The 19,892-nt window shown below is 43.0% G+C and overlaps 1 protein-coding gene across 1 annotated transcript in view; it reads left to right on the top strand.

Annotated features, from left to right (window-relative positions):
* Nucleotides 1-448: 448 nt before the first annotated feature.
* FGFR2 (fibroblast growth factor receptor 2) overlaps nt 449-19,892 on the top strand; it is a gene marked incomplete at its 3' end in the record, with an annotated part of 73,801 nt that continues 54,357 nt past the window's right edge. Inside the window, exons 1-3 of the mRNA XM_082286593.1 lie at nt 449-638; nt 15,609-15,875; nt 16,545-16,619. Coding sequence (XP_082142719.1) covers nt 464-638; nt 15,609-15,875; nt 16,545-16,619 — 517 coding nt within the window. The 5' untranslated portion in view covers nt 449-463. The remainder of the gene's footprint in view (nt 639-15,608; nt 15,876-16,544; nt 16,620-19,892) is intronic.

Genomic DNA, 19,892 nt, shown 5'->3' with positions numbered 1-19,892 from the left:
TTCAAATAATAACAAGAATATAATTTGTATAATTGTGGTAATTTTGTGGCATTACAGGTTATGTGCCTGCACATGTGTGTGCCTCTCATTTTTGAAAACCTGTATGTTTTTTCTGTCAGTAAAATAGCTCTCAATATGTGCTGAGAAGTGATTTTGTGAAAACAAGGAGGACTTGGTTACGCCTCAGGTGATGATGGAAACTGCTAACAGAAGATGAAAAGTCACTCACTTTTCACATATTCTTGTAGCTGGAAAACTGTTTTTCCCATCCTCCTCCTCCCCTCCCTCTCACCTCAGCTCGGTTCGAGGCTTTATGAAGGTTTTTGGTTTGTGTTTGGAGATGTTTTTGCTGACAGTGTTAAATCTCTCTCCTCCCCACAGCAGCAGCCGTCGTTCCAAGGGAGGAGGCATTACCCTGGCCGAAGGCACGGCTTTCTCTCCATGCTTCTCTAGAGGTGTTCAGATGGGATTAAAGTCCACATGGAGATATGGAAATGGACCAGGAATTTACTCTAAAAAGATGGTCCGCTGGGATTCGGGTTGCCTTATCTGCCTGGTGGTGGTCACCATGGCTGGACTTTCCCTGGCTCGACCTTCATTTAATTTAGTTGTCGAAGACACCACAGTGGAACCCGAAGGTAAATCACTCTAGAATCCTTAATTCCTTAAAAGAACTTAATTTAAAATGCCTGAACATCTGAAATAGAAGTCAAGATCTTTCCATGTGCTCTGGTAAATCTAAGGCAAGTAACAGATCAGCCCAGGAGAGTTACGGTCTCTGACTTTCCCTGCTCTCGCTTGGGCTGTGTTTGTACAAGCATGTGTTTGTTTATTCTTATGCAAGCCAGTGGTGTCAGTGATTTCACTTGGGACTGTCATCACGTTGTATAATCAAAGTGCACAGATGAAAGTTTTTCAGGAATGGGTCTTCAAGGAAACCAGTCTGTGGCACTTTCGTGTGTGTTACGTGTTGCTGTCTGAAGGAACGAAGCAGCTGAGTGGCTGCTGGTCATGAACCTGAGGAGTCCCAAGAAAAAGAAATCTCATTAGTTTTTATTTGTGAATGTTTAGTTTTGCTGGGCACTCTGCAAAAACACTGTTGCAGCTTTGTTGGGGTTTGTACTCAGAACAAACTTCCCTGTTGCTGTTGATAGCCAAGCAGTGCCTGGATCACAAGTTCTGAAGGTGTAAATGTTGAGGTCTGAATAGAAGGGCTGTAGTTTATTGCTGTGAAAGCAAAGGCTGATGTAGACCTTCACGCTGGAAGAGGTGTTTTGATAAAATCTCCTATTTTGACCCTGCACCTGTTGGTATGTTCTTCTAGCTTTATCTGTTCCTCAAGCCTTGCAAAGTGGTTTTCTTCTCTGGACAGCTCTGGAGGGGCAGCTTTTTTATTGTTGTGAGCTGATTGCATTGAAGAATGATTTTACTGTGTTGTGCTGGGTCGTTCCTGCTCTGTGAGCATCTGGGGGAGGAAGTGAGGCTTCTTTCATAAGGTTGTATCTGTCTTTCAGAGGAGTGATCACAGTTCTAGTAACTCAGCTGTCAAGCTGATATAATAGTCCACAGAGCATTTCTGACCTGGCAAGCTTGCTGCAGAGAATTTGGCCTTTATACATTCTGCTACTCGTGTCCACAGATGCAGTTTTGTTTTTATTTAATACATCTTCATGCAAAACTTATTTGTTTCTATCCACTGCCTCTAAAAATAGACATCACCAGCTAACACATTTTTAGAATCCAGTCCAAGTACATTTTTATTGATGGCAGGGGATGAACTATTTAAAGATGATGAGCCCTCTTCCCTAGCAAGCATTCCTGAAAAAAATTCTCAAAGAATAGCAATATTGTCATCTGTCAGCCATAGAAATTGTTGATAGCAAAGATTTTATTTTTTTCTCCTTTTGAAGGTAACCTGAGATTTAAAAAAAAAAAACCACCCAACTCTTGTTGCCACTTACTGTATGATTTGTTAATTGAACATCTGGTGCCTTTCTGGCTTTTCAGGGGAATGACAAAATCATGAATAATTCTGGTTTCAGACTAGCTTTGTAGTGAGGTCCCCTAGTTTTAGGGTTAAGTCAGAAAGAACGTGATTGCAAGATTGGTGAAATGTTTTTCGGGAAGAAGAGTAATATTTTTTGCATGGTGACTGGTAATTTTTCAACTTTTCAGGGAAAGAATAGCTTTTATTATTTTGGAAAGAACAGTTTGAAAATATATGTTGTTTCCACAGTGAGTATGTAGGGGGTGGAATCTGGGGTTTATCAAAGAGTAAATTGTTAAAAAAGATTTAAAACTTCTTTCCTGGGCAGGAACGTTACTGACATGAAACAATTTTAGATGTGAGAACCCAAATCATTACCAGAAACAAGGAAAAAAAAAAATCAGAAAACGCTTCTAAGTTAATGGCATAATAAGAGCTTTTATGCTGCAGAATAGAGGGAATTGTGTGGGATTTATATCTGAGATTTGGGAAATAAAACCTCCTTTATGTACTTCATTAAACCCTTTGATAAAAAAAACCAAACCAAAACAAAACCAAGTTTTTACACAATCACCTTCTCTGGGTTCTATCACTGCCACCCACAAGCTCTCCAAGCCAAAACAAAAAAAAAAAACCCTCTTCAAAAGATCTCTTCAAAGACAATGTAGACTTCTTTTTTAATTTAGTAAATGCCAAAACATTTTGGGCACAGCTAATTTGGGGGGTCAGGTGCTCTAATAATGTAAATTTTCAATGGGGCTGCTGACTGCAGTCATTAGAGCTATGACATTTCATGCCAGCTGAGAAGGTCGGCAGGGCCATGACCTTTGGTGACACTTGCTGATCTGTTCCTGAGTCTTCCTTCATGGACATGCCCTGAATTGTCTTTATTTATTTATTTTTAATACAAGGTGCTTTGGTTGTTATTATTTATTGTCTTAGCGACTCAAGAATATTGGAAAAGCTGTATGCAATGCTAACAGGAATTGAGATTTGTTCCTTTGGTTGTGACAGAGAAAATGCCTTCTCTCAGCTATATGTAACTTTAGGGACGTTTGCAATAATTTTCTTCAGAGTGTCTGGGTTTGTGTAAAAAATACTAAAGTTTGTGCTTTGCATGAGCAGTATTTAGCTAATAGGGTAATCAGCTGCATGGGTACAGGCAGGATATGTGCAAGATGTCATACATCAAGGTGCTGTGCTTTTGGGCTATTCACAGTCAATCCTGAGTAAATAAATACCCCTCTGTGACCACTGGACATTACTCTGGTCCATATGAAAGTGCTCACACTGCAATGGCATCCTGAGCCGTTGTGAGTGATAAAGGTGCTGATATTGTGGGTGCTCACTGAGGGGCCTGAGTGTGGGGAGTCTCGGCGCTTTATTTACTCCCAAGCAGCGATGGCAAAACCCGAGGCTGTTGCGCAGTGTGAGCAGGAACAGGACCTGTAGGACTTCTCTGGGGACTGTCAGCTCTCAAACTGTATCTCACATCAAGTGTTTATGTATATGCTTTTCATCCTAGGGAGCAGAAAGACTTTTTCTGCTTTTAAATGTTTAGAAATAAAGTCTCCCCCAGCGTGTACAAAGGCACCATTCTCTCAGCCTGTGTGTGCCCAGGCCTTTGATGATAGCCAGCGTTTCACAAGGGCTCTGACCGCACACATGGGTTGAAGGGTTACTTTGTGAACTGAATAATTAGTTTAGACATATATTTGATAAATAGTGAGCTCTCCCTTGACCTCCCCTTGCCCAGGCTGTGTGTTATCATCCTGCTGGGTAGCTAATTTGGTCTCTTACCCACATGCAATGCCTTGACACCGTCCTTGGAGCACCCACTTGGAGCCGCTGCCCGGTGTGGTGACAATGCGTTTCAGTTCTTTTAATTTAGGTCAAATTTCAAAGGATTAATTTAAAGCTTTCCACAAGGGACAGCCTATTTCTGTGTCCTGTGAAAAACACAGTAGTTCAGAATGGTCCTACATTTGGGAGGTTCCTAGGAGACCAGGGAAGGGGAGAGACCCCCTTTAAGGGGTGACGTGTGCTTGTGGTGGAAGTGAGTAACCAGTTGTCCTTTGGGTTTTAACTTGGTCACAGCCATTTGCTGACACTAAACAGCATTCAAAAATAAGTGTGTTCAGCACAGTACCCTTCTTTCTGTAAAAATGGTGAGTCATATGAGCACTGTACCTTCATTTTTGTCAAAATGTTGGCCGTGCTTAAAGGCTAATGTCACCTGTGGTCACAGTGGTCAGCACTGTCCACTTGGAGATCCTTCTTTAGCTGCTGTGACCTGCCTGGGTCAGGCTGTGGGATTTTGTGAGGTGCTGCAGTGTGTGGAGGAGGGATGCTTTGGTGGTGGGATGTTGCCTGTCCTGTTCCCCATCCCAGGGTGTCCCCATGGGTCCTCTCCTGCCAGTGCCACCCTGCCAAGAGGTCACAGGGCTGATGGAATCCTGCACATCCATCATTTTCCTGGGACAGAGGTGATGTAGAAGCATCAGGACTCTGCTTCCAGTTTGGTAGGAAAAAATAAAGCAAATCGTTCACCCTGGGTTCCCTTGTTACTGTTTTGTTTTGGCTTTTTCTTTTTTAAACAACAACAGCGGCTTTGATATCTGCAAGTTAAATTAATAATTCAAACTGATTAGTTAAATCAGAGCCGGCTTTATCTTTTTAATTTATTTTCCTTTTAATTTTATTTCAAGGCAGGGCAATTATTAAAGCCCATTATGGAGGAATGTGACATCCCCACAGCTTCGGGTGAGGGCTGGATGCCCTTTCAGGGATCTGGTTCAGTAAGTTATTTGGCCCAGTACAGGATTTGCTAGCTGAGATTCTGGGGAATTGTATGAACAGCCAGATTAAATCAGTCTTAGTGTGTCCATTCTGTGTTTAAAATGTGCAGCCCTTTAGCAGGGGCATGGTCTTGAGCTTCAAACTAATTGGACGTGGGTAGGGTTGTTATTTACAGTGTCTGTGTTGATGAGACACTGGGAGTTGGTAGTCTCTCAGTGTGGCTACAATTTTGCAAAGTAGCAGAAATAATTGCATGTTTTAGGCTTATCTGCCATACAGTTGCAGTTTTTTGAAGGGGTATAATAATTATTATAATAATCATTAACTTTTAGGAATTTGATTCCTTTAGCGTGGGGTTGTTTTTTTGGGTTTTTTTTTGAGCCAGAAGGTTTTCAGAGATGCTGAGTTGTGAGGATTTTTTTATCTTAAAACCACTTGTATAGATAAAACCCCAAACCAGCGGCCAACTCCAATGAATGCATAGTTTCCTAATGTTAAAATAGTTCTCCCTTGGCAGAGAAATAGCAACAAATTTCAGGCCATAGCAGCTTTTTTACAGGCAAGTTAGAAACCTCTGAAAGCAGAATTTACAATGAAAATGCTGACGTCTCCAGTTATGCAAGGTTGTGTACGCATGAGACGATGGACTATTGTGGTGTTTTAATAATAACCATAGCATAGCTCTTAATGAGCTTATTCCTATATCCAGCTTCCCAGCTTCAGTAGAATTGATCTTTAAATGTCTTTAACCAAAAGCACTCAAGGATTAGTGTTTCCTTAATATGAATAGGATCAGATGGGAATGTAAGAAAAATACTTAACCATGTCTTTTTCTATCATGTATAGAGAAAAATTCCTTACTGGAAGCATCAGATTTTTAAGTGTTAAACATTTTGAAACTCTTCAAGATTGAAGCTTTACAGTGAAGCACTGCTCCTGAGCAGTTTAAATCTGTGTTTTTAAAAGAAGCATCACCCACTTTGGCGAGTTATGTCTTGTCTGTGTGTGATAGCACACCTGGTTTGACTACAGGAGAGAATTTATTTCAGTGTAGTTAAAGAAGTGCAAAATTCAGGCTGAAAAAGGGACAATGAATCCCAGCTGGACAAGTGGGAGCATCTTCTGCAGAGGACACTGATTTGTGTTAGTGGTGGCGGTGGGAAACGGGGCAATATTTGGTTTGGCATGGAGCCTGCCAGTGTAAAATCATCCTCACAGCAATTTGGGAACTGATTTGGAACTCAGACCTTTGAATTTAGGTTCAGCACGTTGCAATGCGTGTTTGTAGTGGGGTTTTTTTGGGAGATTTGGCACAGCGTGCTCCCCAAATCAGAGACGCCGTCTTGAAGTACCAGGGACTAAACTGACTTTTAAGCTGATTGAAAGAGAAGTTGGAGCAACTGAGCAACTTTGGAGCAACTTTGTAAGAGTCAGATCATAAATAAGGACCAGATTTGCAGGAGTGCAGCAGCCAACAGCTCCTGTTATAATTACAAAACGTGCTCTGGGAGTGCCGGGGCTGTTCTGGAAGTTTGGCCCTTCGGGTTTCAATCGGAGCTGGAAGCATCAGCAGAACTGCCTTGGCATTTGTTCCTTGGGGACTGTGCTTCCCAACCAGGACAGTTGCAAAACAAGAGATTCTGTAAGAGGAGTGGATTTTTTTAATGTGGATTTTTTTTTTTAAACTTTTAAAACCAGTTCATAACTCATAAACCGATTATGTATGTCTCCAGGTTGTCCTTTCCCATCTCTTAATTATCACTGGTGGTTTCTTTGTTTTGTTTGGTTTGGTTTTTTTCCAAAGAACCCTATTTTTATGGGTTTGTTTTTCCTGGACTTCTGAGTATCAGAGCACCTGGTACAGGGTTGTGTCTTGTGGGCTTCATTTTCTGCTGGTTCAGGTTTTCCTGCCTCTTGTCACCACACAAATGCCATTATCCCTTTCAAAGAAAGGGACAGAATGCTGAATTCTGCGGTGCTGCTTTGTTCACTTGCTGTGCTATTATTATTTTAATTGTATTTTTAAAGTGACTGTAAGTGAAAGCATTTGGTGAACCCCAGTGAAGCTGAGGAGCTGAGACCTGACCTACTTTCATTCCCCTCCTCACACGTTGCGGGTTGTGTGTAATTATTGCTTTTCCTCCCCCACAAAAGAACGTCAGTTTGGGACATTCACTGTGTCAAGCAAAGCCACAAGAACTGGGAAGAGGGGAAAATTCCTTTGTACCAAGGAAATGGCTTGTGTTTGTGAGGGCTTACTGGAAAGGGAAATGTGTTGAAGGACAGGAAGGGAGAAAAATGAGCATGAGAGGATGGTTGGGGAGGAGAAAATCTTATTTTGGTTGGTTTTTTTAATTTTTTTCCTCTTTTCTATTTCGAATAGTTTTGTGACATGGAAGGAAAAGGTAGGAAAAGAGTTTTGTGACACCTCAGGCTTTCTCCCAGGGGAGTTGTGGCTGTTTCTGAGTGGGGTTGGAGTGGGATGCTGTGACTGGGGATGCCTTAGTGGGCTGCACCAACCAGGATGAGGCTGTAGGAGGTTCAGTTGTGGTTGGATGGACAGAAATTGATCAGAGCACCACGCAACAACTTAGTTTTTAAATGTAATAAAAAGCTGTGGGGTAGAGGAACTCGGTAAGGTTCACGCTACGCTTGCTTCAGGATGGGCTGTGTGGAGAGGTGAGCTGCTGGCAGGAGGAGAGCCTGCTCTTGGGAGACTGGCTTTGCAAGTTTGGAAAGCGCCTTGCTCAGTGTCTCAGTGTTGCAATATTTAATTTGTTTCAAGGAAAGTAATATGATTTCTACTTCTGAACAACGCCCGACAGTTCTTGAAAATAATTTTAGCCCCCCAGTTCAAATTTTGAGTAGTTCTTGAGCTTGGTTCTGTTAAACATTGTTTAATCATGAAATATAGTGCTGTTTAGATACTACAGTATGGAAGCACCCAGATTTCCCTGATGTTGTTTACTCAGCAGGGTAGCACAGGTATTTCAGATGTGCAGGATTAACATGGAGACTCTAATAAACCTGCAGTGAACCACAGCTCAGTAATAGCTCTGCTAGCAATTCAGAAGCATTTGAACCCTGTTGCATTAGTATGGCAAAGTGCCCAGGAGCCACAGCTACTGTCAGGAGTGACGGAGGTGTCTGGAAGGTCAAGTGAAGCATTGTGTGAGTGGTTGTGTGCCACCTGGAAGGGCAGGTAGCCAGCCTGGCTTTTCACTTCAGGGCTTGTGCTGTGTTCTTTGTCCCCACTGGAGACTGTCCTCTGTGTGGAGCTGGAATTAAACAAGCTATGGTGCCTCTTGCCTAAATATTGCTCTCGGTTGAAAGGGAGCCTGGTATGCCTTGAGGCTTTGAAGTGCTTGGAGAATATCCCGTGGTTTATGTGTGTTGTGGATGGGACTCTCAAAAGTGCTGAGAGGATGTTTTGGGGATATTGTTTCCAGTGACTTTTTTTCAAATCCCACTTTAGGAAGTGGGGGGAGATGAATTTCAGGGGAACAGGCAAGATGAGACTTCCAGATGAGCTGCTAAAATTAAGAGGATTTGTATAGTCGAGTAAAAATGGGACTGTGTACAAAAGAAACAACTGCTGACTTGCTTGTAGGGAATCTGAATAGATGTTCTCTGCATCCAGAACTAACACTGCAACTTTGAACTGTGCAATTTTTAACCTCCCAGTTGTAATTTATTTCTTTTGCACGTTGAGCAGTAGTAGTCTTGAGCATGGCCTTTGGCGAACCTGGAAGACAAAGGTTCTGTTTTTATGTTTGGATCTATGCTATGTTCTGTCCAGGTTTTATGTTGCTGTTGAAATGCAAATAAAGAACCTGAAAAAAGAGCTACATATTGGAATAGATGGAAGAAAATATCAAACCCAAGAAAAACCTTTTGCAACCAAATATACGTGCTCGTACACTTTCCCAAGGCCGTATATCTTATTATGGAGCCTTTCCCAGGCAGACTTTAAGGCTGGGCTGAACAACAGGTCCTGGTTTAATTGCTCTGCCACTTGGTTACGTGCGGAATTCGGTCAGGGAGATTTGAAGTTCTGCTGTTGCTGAAAGAAGAAACAATAAGAAAATGTTCCTAGCTTCAAATTCTGCTTTTTTAGAGAGAGATTAATTTTTTTTTTCAGCTTTTCATTTGAGGTTCTGGCAAAAAGTGATTCATTTCCCCTTTGTATTGTATAATAGATTACATGAGAAGGCTCTTCTGTAATGAGTTTGAAGAGCAGTTAATTATTTTTGAGATTGTGTTACATGTGTGTTAGGTTTGTTGTACTCCTCGGTTCACTTAACACAGAGACTTCCACTCTCTTACTTTAGGCAGATAGTGGCATTTATGACTTGAACAGAAATGGTCAAGACTTGGTGCCTGGAACCAAACATTCACATCCTGAAGATGGCCTGTAGTTTATCAAACTGATGAAATTACAAAAGGCAGCATGATAATTTTAGGGGGTTTGGTGTGGCTTCTCAAGGTTGGGGGGGGTGCTCTTTCCCTCCATGGTCTCCAAGTCTTTGTGCAGAAGCCATCCTGGTGCTTTCCTGTTTCTTGCACTATCTGGAGATCAATCCTGTGGTGCTGCTGTGTAAAGAACTCTTCATCCTGTGAGGAGCAGACCGTGAGGAACGGGGGCAAACAGGAAGAAGTGGCAGGGCAGTTCCCAGCAGCAGGAGGTGGCCTCGCTGGTCTCTCTGCTGTTTGCTTTGAACTTGGCATGCTCCGAGTCTTCCCTGGCCTGGCTTCCAGCAGCATAAAGCACACAGCCAAGCCCACGAGCATGTGATACTTGGTGTTTTTGACGCAGGTTGCGTGGTTGTGCAGCCGTAACTCAACAATCATGTCTATAAAGACAGGTAGGAGCAAGCAGGCTACAAGTTGTAGGAATTTTTAATCTCTGCATGAAGCCTAGACAAGTACAATTTCTTTGTCTTTGGGAATGAGTCTTTCTTTAACCATGGAGTGAGTGAGACACATCCACCCAACTGCTTGGCAGCTATCAAAGCCCTGATAAAACTCTTCATGTCCCTCACCCTGTGTCAACCAACGTAGCAGGGGACCATCCTCATGAGGTTTGCTCCTGCTGCTCTGTCCTGCTGAGTGTGATGGGGCCTGGGTGGCTGTAGCCAGGGCCAAGTGCTGCTTGGGGACAGTTACCTGCTGCCTAGGAGTATGACCCAAGGCAGATGGGATATAATCACATGGGGATAATTTCTGGGTGCCTGTGCAGAGGTTTTTTTCTTGTCTGAGGAGTCCAGCAAGTGGCAAAATGCTTTGTTGCTCACCAGAATTTTTTATTTTTTGAAGCCTTCAAAGCTTAGGAAAACAAGATATAGTGCAGTGTAATATTTTCCCTTACCCATGATGACATTGGCAAGTTACTGCAACTGGAGGAGATTCACTTTTTTTTAAATGGTTTTAGTATATGTAGCACTCAATAGGAGTTGACATGGTGTGAAGGTCCAAGCTCCAGCAGGTCAGTGTGGCTGGAAGCTTTATCCTTGCTGGAGCACCAGCCATGTATGATGTGGCAACATTGTTTTGCAAGTGTTCATTTCCAGGGCAAGAAGATTATTCCTGTTCCTTACGTAATTTTTTTTTTTGTCTGTTTTCATGTCTTCACCCGTCAGATGGTTATGTCCTTATTCTATAAGGATAACAAGATTAACAAACGTGCCAGGAAAAATTTATTTTGGAGAATCTGGCACTTTGTTTTGTGAAAGTCACTGCTATCAAATAGAGCAGCCCAGGAGTGTGTGTTAAAAGAACAAGTAAAGACTTAGAATCTGCCACATATTAATGATTGTAACTATCATGGATAGCTCTTTCAAGTTTTGTGTTTAAAGCTTTTCTACAAGGCCTATGTCTTTTTCATCTTATTTGAGCATCTAATGTCTTTATACATTAGAGGTGCAGGGAAATGATTCATGCTCTTTGGAGTCTTGTTCAGGGACAAGGTTTTTTTTTTTAAAAAAAAAACTTCAATGTTTTAAAATTATGGGAGGAACTGTAGCAATTTGGAAAGTGTTTTATCGAAACAGAGACTTCCTGATGGTGCCTGGTGGAGGCAGAGCTGGGCAGAGCCGGCAGCTGGCTGGCAGAAACAGTACAAATGGGACAGCAGAAATCCAGTGGCTTTGGAGCAGCTGATGGATGAATTGCAAGCACTGTTTTGTGCCCCTTTGTCTGAGGAGATGTGCTTAGCCTTTGTGGCTTTGGTTTGCCGTTGGCTAACAGGAGATGGTCACCATGGCCAGGAATGACTCTGCATTCTTAAACTGGTGGCTGTTGTCTTTTACAGGCTGAATTTATCATCCATTGTCAGAAGAGGACATGGAGATACTCTTAATATTGGTCTTCTGGCTTAAATTAAGGGAGAATCCCATCATCGTGTTCCTGGGAGGTGGGAGGGAGGGAGAGCTGCACCTGACTGGTGACACTTGGGCTGCCTCCTGGAGAAAGCCTAAAGCCTGGACTTGACTTGCAAAGTCATGAGACCTATTTGACATCCCCATTCCATGTTGTTCATTCGGTGTGGTCTTGCTGGACTTCTCTCAGTGACAGGAAAACCATGATGGGGGGCAGGAGAAGCAGGAGTGGTGGTGGTTGGCAGCCTGGTGTTCCCTGTGGGGACATTCAATCTTGCAATGAACCTCTTGGATTCTTGACAGGTCAGGTCTGTTGACCCTTCTGGGCACACTGTGGTGAGTGTTTAGTTATTTACTAAAGCCTTTTGAAGTGAAAGTGGCTTGATGGGGTCTGAGGCTTTTGTGTTCTGGAGAGCTGTGTGAGAATCTTTGCTGGGGTTAGCTATTAGCTGATCGTTTCATTATTTGGCTCTGTAACTAAGTAACTAAATGACTTGAGACTGAAGATAAGCAGCTCTTTGTTAACATTTTATTAAATAGAGACAAATAATAATAATAATAATAATGATAATAATTTAAAACATAAGGAAGTATCAATCTCTCAGTGACCCAATCTGGAACAGAAACATGATTTGGAATACAATTGCATATCTTAATAATCTGAACTAGAGCAGTCAGAGTGTCCCCAGTCCTCTATTGTGGTCATGGCTTTTATACAAATAGTCTTTACTCCACTTGCTGGCTGGATGGCATAAACCATGCTGTGAGGCTGTGTGAGCAGGCAGAGAAAAAGTTCACAGCTGTTTATTTAAGTGCAGCTTGGTTTTCCATGGCAGTATTGTTCAACAGCTCCACCTATGAAGTTTAAATACATTGTGTGCACCACTATTGCAAATAAGGATGTAGCTAAGAGCAGAAAAAGCAGAAACAGTGTCCCCTGTCCTGCAGTGTTTAAGAACACCCAGAGTCATTCTGCATGTGCCTTTGTTGCTTGTTTGGTGTTTTAAGAGGTGACTGACAGGTGTGATTCACATCAGGTAGTGCACCTTTGCAGGAGGGACCAATGCCACAGTTACTGGATTTGCAGGATTTGCTTAAAAAGGAACCTTGTGCTGCCTTAGAATCAAGGAATGATTTGGGTTGGAAGCGACCTTTAAAGGCCATCTTGTCTAACCTCCCTGCAATGAGCTGGGACATCTTCAACCAGACCAGACTGCTCAGAGCCCTGTCCAGCCTGGCCTTAAATGTTTCCAGGGCTGGGGCATCCACTGCCTCTCTGGGCAACCTGTGCCAGTGCCACCCTGATTGTAAAAATTTATTTATATCTAATGTGACAAATCCAGCAATGGGCTGGTTCATAGGCATCTGGTGATGGCTGAGGATCCAGTGCCAAGGCAGAGCTTCAAAGAGGGCTGTAGGGGCATGGATGTGATAGTGGGTTATCCACAGGGGAGCCATTGGTTTGATGGTACAGCATGGACGTGAGTTCAAAATTCATCCCTAAACTTCAGAGCAGTGCAAAAACCCATGTGCAGTGTCCCAGGGAGAGTTAACTTTGCAGCATAGGTTGTTTAAGTGCTGCTGGGAACTTCTGAACAGTTTGAACTGGTTGATTTTTGCAGTGAAGCTGTTGGGCGGATTCATGCCTCAGAATCCCACCTGTTCTCTGTTTGCTTTTGGGCACCATTTCAAACCCACACTGGAAAAAAGTTTATAGGCAAACATTATAAAAAGTGACAGTCTTAAGTGCTGCTACAATGTAGTTTGGCATCACAAAAGCTTACCTGAAATAACTCACAATTTCCAAACATGACTTCATTATATCATGACAACACTTTGCTGCATCTTCCCTGATACTCTAGAGAGAAAGAAATGGAGGAGGATAATGCATACCAAATGCTAATACCTCTTTGAAACTTGTTTTTCTTGAGTGTTCCACTAATTTTCTTTGTAAGAGGAATTTTTTTTAATTGTAATTTTGAAATAAATTACTCTTCTAGAGTTTGGATTCGGATTTGTGTTGAAAACTCAGTGCAAACTTGGGGTTAGTAGTTTAAAAGAGATGAAATCAGGGATTTGATGTTAAAAAATTATTTTCATTTTAATTTCCTTTTAATTGTGTGTGGGCTCATCCTGTGAGTTTCCTGGCACTGTTCAGCAAAAGGCTCTAATGCACTTAAAGGAGGGTTGAGGTATCATCACCTAAGGTGGCTTTTAAAAAGTTTAAACAAAGACATTTTTAGACTCCAGTACGTTTTTGGCACAGTGTAAACTCTGTAAAAGAAATTTTCTTTGCAGGTAGAGCGTTACAAAGAAGTCTTACCAACTTCAAAGTAAATTAGGTAACTGGCTTCAGGTACCTTTTTTATTTCGCAGTGAAATCTAATTAAAAAAAATTCTCAAGCAGACTCAAATGCACTCATTACTGTGACAAAATACATGTAGAAAGGAGCTCATGCTCCTTCTGGAAATTCGATTTCTAAGAGCATGATGTAGCACTCAGTGAAACACCTGCGCTGCAGATCTGTGGGTTCGTGACTGTATTGGCAAGACTGAATTCATTTATAAGGGGTATAAAGCTGCATTGGAGCCTGTCCTAGACTCTGAGATGGAACTCTGCACGCTAGAAAGTTTAGAGACCTTGTTTTAAAATCGAAATTCAAGAAGCTTTACAGTCTCCATAACTGGCCGTGTTGGAATGGGTTTTATGTGCCACCTTGGTGTGATGCATGTGTCAAACCTGTTCTTTGAGAAAACATGTTTGCCCTAAGGAAAAAGGCAAGAGAAGCTTTGGGAGGGCACATGCCTGGAACAACAGGATTCCAGGATGAGTGGGAGAGAAACTGGGCATGCTGTCTCCAAGCCCATCAGTAGAACCTGGTATCTAAAATGCATGAGTCCCCCACTGTGCTGGCCCCTTCTGGTGGTCACAGAATCATATTTCCAGTTGGAAGGGACCCATGGGGACCATCAAGTCCAACTCCCTGCTCCTTGCAGGGCTACACAAAACTCAACTACTGACAGAACTTCAGCTTTTCCAGACTCCCATCTACAGCCCGCTCAGATGTGGTGCTTGTTTCAGCCTTTCCTGTTGAACCTGTGGTAGAAGAAATGACAGTGTTGTGCCCCAAGGATAAGGAAATGCCAGTTTCAGGGTTTTGGTGTTCTCAGAAGGAAGCGTGGACATCAAAGAGCCACCTCTTGGTAGTCCCTCAGAGTCCCAAGCAGGCAGAGAGGTGTTTTATTTCTGGGTGCACAGTTGGTGCCTGTGCAGGGCAGGACGTGTCCAGGGTGCACGGTGAGCAGCTGTCTGTGTGCTCTGACCCTCCCCTTGAGCAAACAGAAGATGCCTCGGTGCTTCTTCCCTTTATTTACCATTCCTGCCGCCCTTGGTGAGGCCCTTAGGAGAGGGATTCTGGGGTGGTAGGGAGGAAGCAGTTCCAGAAGCAGTGCCTGTATCTGGGACAGCCTGAGTCCATCGTAGGTGTGCTGAGCCTTCCCACTGCACTGTGGAGACAGTCTGGACTGCCCGGGGCTGCAGTTCCTTTCCCCTTGCTGAGAGCTGGCCTTGTAAGGGGTGGGGATGAAGCTCTAGTAACTATAGGCAGATGTAGTTTTTTGGAAAATGACTGTGGTTTGACATTCTTCTTGTTATTGGGTTACAAAAGGGAGCTGACGGATGAGCCATTTCGTTCTGAACTTCTGTGCGTACTTTGACTTTGAAAGCTTTGCTTGTGCTCATGGGTTTCTGCTGTATTCCACTTGGGAGAGGTTGTGAAATAAGTAATGAAGCAAAAAAAAGAATTTAAAGGAAAAAGTTACTGTCATGGAGAGTAGTGTTGGCAGTGTAGGAGGGCAAGTGTAGAGACTTTGTGATGGGCACAAGGAGGAAAATTAAAGACATCGTATATGCTGTGTATAGGAATTCATGTTTATTAGCTTGGTGAGTGAAAGGTTTTTTGGGTATCCTTTTCTTTCAAAACAGCACTTCTCAGGCTTTAAAAACAAAAGAGCCACTTATAATAAAATCAGGTGAGGAAAGATAATTGCTCATTTGAATTGTGGACCCAAAGCTAAGATAGGAACTAGAATTTGCCTTTTGAACTCCTCTTGCTCCTACAAGTCCTTTGAAGCCCCCAGTCATTGTCCCCAGCTCTCTGTGATTGATGAGAAGGGTGGTGTGTTAGTGTGGCACTGGGGACAAGGGACATGCCAAGACACTGATCAGAAGTGCCTGAGCTTTACTTGTGGTTAACTTCTTGAAAATAACTCGCATGCTGTTCAGTTTTGCAACACAGAATGCTGGGCTGATCTGGATGAAACTTTTTTGTTTAACGTAACTTGATTTCCGTGGATGAAAAGGGCCTTCACTGACTTGTGTTGGAAATTCTCTCCTTTCCCTTCTCTTTCTTCTATTTTTTCCTCCTTTCCTTCCACCTTCGCAGAGCCGCCAACCAAATACCAAATCTCTCAGCCAGATGTTTACTCAGCACTTCCAGGAGAGCCGCTTGAGTTGCGCTGTCAATTGAGAGACGCCGTCATGATCAGTTGGACTAAGGATGGGCTCCCTTTGGGGCCTGACAATAGGACAGTGATTATTGGGGAGTACTTACAAATTAAGGATGCCACAGCCAGAGATTCGGGCCTCTATGCTTGCACTGCTGTTAGGACCCTAGACAGTGATACTCTGTACTTCATTGTAAATGTTACAGGTGAGTGAGTCAAACACAGGTTTTTGCATGTAGAAGCTGTAAAATGTGATGCTAAGACACATTATGACATAACATGAAACAGTCCACTTGGGCACAGTGAGTTAAGCTGAGTTCTCTAGCTGTTTTGGGGTTTTTTCTCCTTGTCCTGACCCTGAAATGGACTCAGTTTGTATCTACGGGCTCTGTAGTGATTAACAGCTGCTGAAGAGCTCTCTGTTTTATGCCACTCTGACAGGATTAAATTAGACAGAGTTGCTGTGATGATGATAAAGACAGTAGAATGAATACAGTTTTTGCCCCCTGCATCAGAAGAGGAAAAAAGGTGTTCTACATCCTTCAAGTTTAGAGATAAATTGTTCTGGAGATGCTCAGTTCTGTTCAACTGAATTTCTTTAACAGAAATTAAAATTTTAAGTGGAAAGAGATTTTTTTTGCAATTAGCAAACTCCCTTGGGAAACTTTGTAGCACTTCAGGACTATTAGCTAGTGTTGTTACAATTTTATGCAGAAATACCACATTTTGTGGCTGGATTTTCTTTTTCTCTAGCTTCTGCACAACTAACATAAACACTTGTTCTTCTTGATATACAGTCTAAGATGTAGCTTATCAATTTATTTGTAAAAGAAAAACCAGGCTGGTTTAAAGACTTGGTTGTTTTTAATGTGCAGATGCTCTTTCCTCTGGGGATGATGAAGACGACAATGATGGGTCCGAGGACTTTGTGAATGACAGCAATCAGATGAGTAAGTAACAGCAAGCTGCCAGAAGTCACTAGCAAGATCCACGTGGAAAATTATGTCCCATCTTTTGCACTCCTGTCTTCAGAGCTTCCTGATTGTTAACTGCATGTACTGTCAAATAGTGATATCTTTGTCCTCCTCCGTTTTCTGTTTCACGTAGCTCGTAACTTGGAAAAGAAAAATAAAAATAAACTAATATTCTTTTGAACATGCTTTTCTGGTCTGTACTTTCTTTCCTCCCTTCTTCCTGCGTTTCCTTTCTTCCTGAATCGAAGTTTGGTCTTTGTCTGGTTTAGACTCTCACAGATGAACTAACTTTTCCTGAACCTGAGCAGAAATTTAACAGAAGAAACAAAGATCCAGCTCATTTTGTTAAAAGGTGGTACGGAAACTTAATTTTTTTTTAAAGTTGTAAGGAGGAAAATCCTTCAATCCTTAATCTCAGCAGAAAACTACCCAGGGAGAATGAATTTGGAGACAATGAGGTTCTTTTGTCTGCAAAGGACCTTAAGGTTTGTTGCAAAGAAGGCAATTCAGCACTAAACCCACATTTTGTGTTACTTATACATGATGAAAATGGGCTAAAGAGCCTTAAACCTATCTGAATGTTAAACTTCGTCCCCTTTAGAGAATTTGGAAAGCTATTAATAAGCTCTAAATAGAGCACTCTCTAAGAGTAAAAAAAAAAAGAGGTGTGTAAAATTCATATTGGTTCCTTATGCCGCTGTGCAGCATTGCAAAACCCCCTCGGTGCCTGGTGGTTTGCTATCGCTGGTGCCTGGTAAAGTCAATAACACAGAGAGCAGAGAAATCCTTCAGGGGAGATGCCAGTGAGTGGCACCCACAGTGGGCAGGGAGTGTGTGTGCTGCTCAGCCTGATCAGTAACTGGCAGCTGCACTGCAGCTTGGAACACTTGTTCAGGTGATAAAGTACGAGCCTGATTTCGGCTCCCCTGGTTAGTGCCTTTTGTGTGCGGCTGCCCCTGGTCTGAGGCTGTGAAACATTAGATGCTATTTAAAATGATATAAGTTCCTAGCTGCCTGTTTGGCCCCTGCCATCTGTTAGTGTGATTAACCCAGGCTGATGCACAGGTGCCTCTGGAAGGGGCTGAGATCAGGCAGCTGGAGGCTGCCCTGACAGAGGAATGTGGTGGCGAAGATAATTGGAGAGTTTGGAAAAGGGATACTGCTTTTAAAAGAGGTTGTCTAGGCAAAACCCACCAATCCAGGCAATGTTCGTGCTGCCCTGAGATGGAACCATGTTTAGAAATTCCCTTTAGGAAACACTTCTGATGTTTGCTATTTCTTAAAGCTTTGTTGGTGTTGGTCAGAAAAGGGCTTACAATATTTTCAGTAACAATTGTGCTTCTGATCTGCAGTGGTGGCTTTGGTGATCCATCGTGAGCATAAATGGCTTTTGGAATACGTAAAGGACCTGCTCTCAAGGCAGCTGTGCTCTGTAATGGCCTCACAAGGATTCCTGCCCTTCCAGCGACAGGGAGCAGTACTCAGTGGTTGCGCTAATGACGTTCTTGTAAAACGAGCTATCATTTTGAGCTGCTGTTAATCAATCTTGATTGGGGAGCTGGTGAAAGGCCCTTGACAGTGTCCATCTGCTGGGACAGGGGTGTGTGCTGCAGCAGGGGCCAGGCACACTCCCTGTTCCAAGTGAAAGATGCCTCTTGAGCGCAAACGTTTAAACATCGCGGATGGCGGGGAAAGTGCAGCCATGGAGATGGAAGGGAGGAGACTGCAAGAAGACAGATCTGGGCCTGAGCAGAGTGTTCCACAAGCAATTCCTTGTTGGATTGCTCTTTAAAAGGTGGCCACTGTGTGCTGAGGGAGCAGCGCAGCCTCCCGTGGCCTGAGCTGGAAGCAGGACAACGACCAAAGGCTCGTGGCACCGCGTCCCTCCAAGTGTTCTGTGTTCAGTGAAAAGTTGCATCACAGTGACCACCTTGGATTAATACAAGGCTGCTGAAAGAGGGCTGTGATTTGGCAAGATCAGAGCTGTATGAAAGTGAGGGGTGGGACTTGGTGTGGTGTGGCTAGTGCCTTGTAAGCCTTCTTTTCCTCTTCGAAATTTTCTATCACATCCTGTGTTACAAGGCAGATGGAAGAGTTAACCAGGAGCTGTGTCTTCCTTGGGTGTGCTGGGGGTCAGGCAGTGGTACACAGTGGCCAATGTCTTTTACCTTCTCCTGCCTATGAGATGTAGAGCCTGGGGTAGTCCACGACTTCACAAGAGCCCCTGGCTGCTGCTCTTTTACAGAAGCCTTTTAAGTGTTTCCTGAATCATGGTTTGAGCTTTGCAGATCTCAAACGATTTAACTGATAATTTACATACAAATTACAGCTGTGATCATTAAGCATAAGCAATGGAAATTGGCCTGGTTATGCCTTTACTGATGGAAACAAAAGGCCATGGTCTTCAAAGGTTGTTGCTTTTTGATGAAACAATTCTGATAAAGTCCAGCTGTCTTGGCATGTTAATTATGATGAGATGAGGCAGGAAATGGCTGTAGTGCCTTCAACAGGAAGCTGAACCATGGCATTCTCATTCCTGCATACTTAAAACTAAAACAAACCTTTTAGAAGTGTTTTATTTATGCTGCTAAGTATTCTTTTAATCTGTTTTATTTTCTTTGCCTCTGTTACAGATACATATTTCAGAGGCCAAGGTTTTCAGATGCAGGTGGAGAGGCTGTTGAGGAAATCTAGTGTAATTTTTAAGGCTGCCCAGAAAATACAATTGCTCTTGAAGTCAGTGGAGGCTGTAGGTGACTCTGTAGCTGTGAGGAGCAGCTCGTCCTTGGGAGAGGAGGGCACTGGTGTGTACCCGTGTGCATTTGACCACTGGCCCTGTGTGTATTTTTCAGCAAGAGGCATGGAGAGCAGATTTCACTCTGGGTTTGGCGTCCCTTTAGCTTGACAGATATTTTAACTGTCTTAAAAAACACTGTGGTAGATTTGTTCCAGACTGCATCCTGAATAGCTTTTTATTACTTCCAGCTTTTGTTGAAAGGATTAGTGCTTGTGGGGAAGGTGCGGGATTGGTTCCACTGCAAAACAGTCCCCTTTCTCCACAAAATGGCTTTGTTAGCAACTTGAGTTTTCCCCTTTGTTACCCTAAAGATGGGCCTTAGCTTGGTTCTGGTGAGTCATCTCCATGGACTAGCTTTTACAAACTTAGGTGCTGATCATCATTCTGGCAGCAGTGGAAAAGACACTACTGGCCCTTACTGCCTCATCCTCGTTGTGGTTTTGAGAGGTAGC

This window comes from Coloeus monedula (assembly GCF_965178545.1).
Source record: "Coloeus monedula genome assembly, chromosome: 8".
Lineage (NCBI taxonomy): Eukaryota > Metazoa > Chordata > Aves > Passeriformes > Corvidae > Coloeus > Coloeus monedula.
Note: the sequence above shows the minus strand (reverse complement) of the source record. Positions and strands in the feature narration are given on the sequence as shown.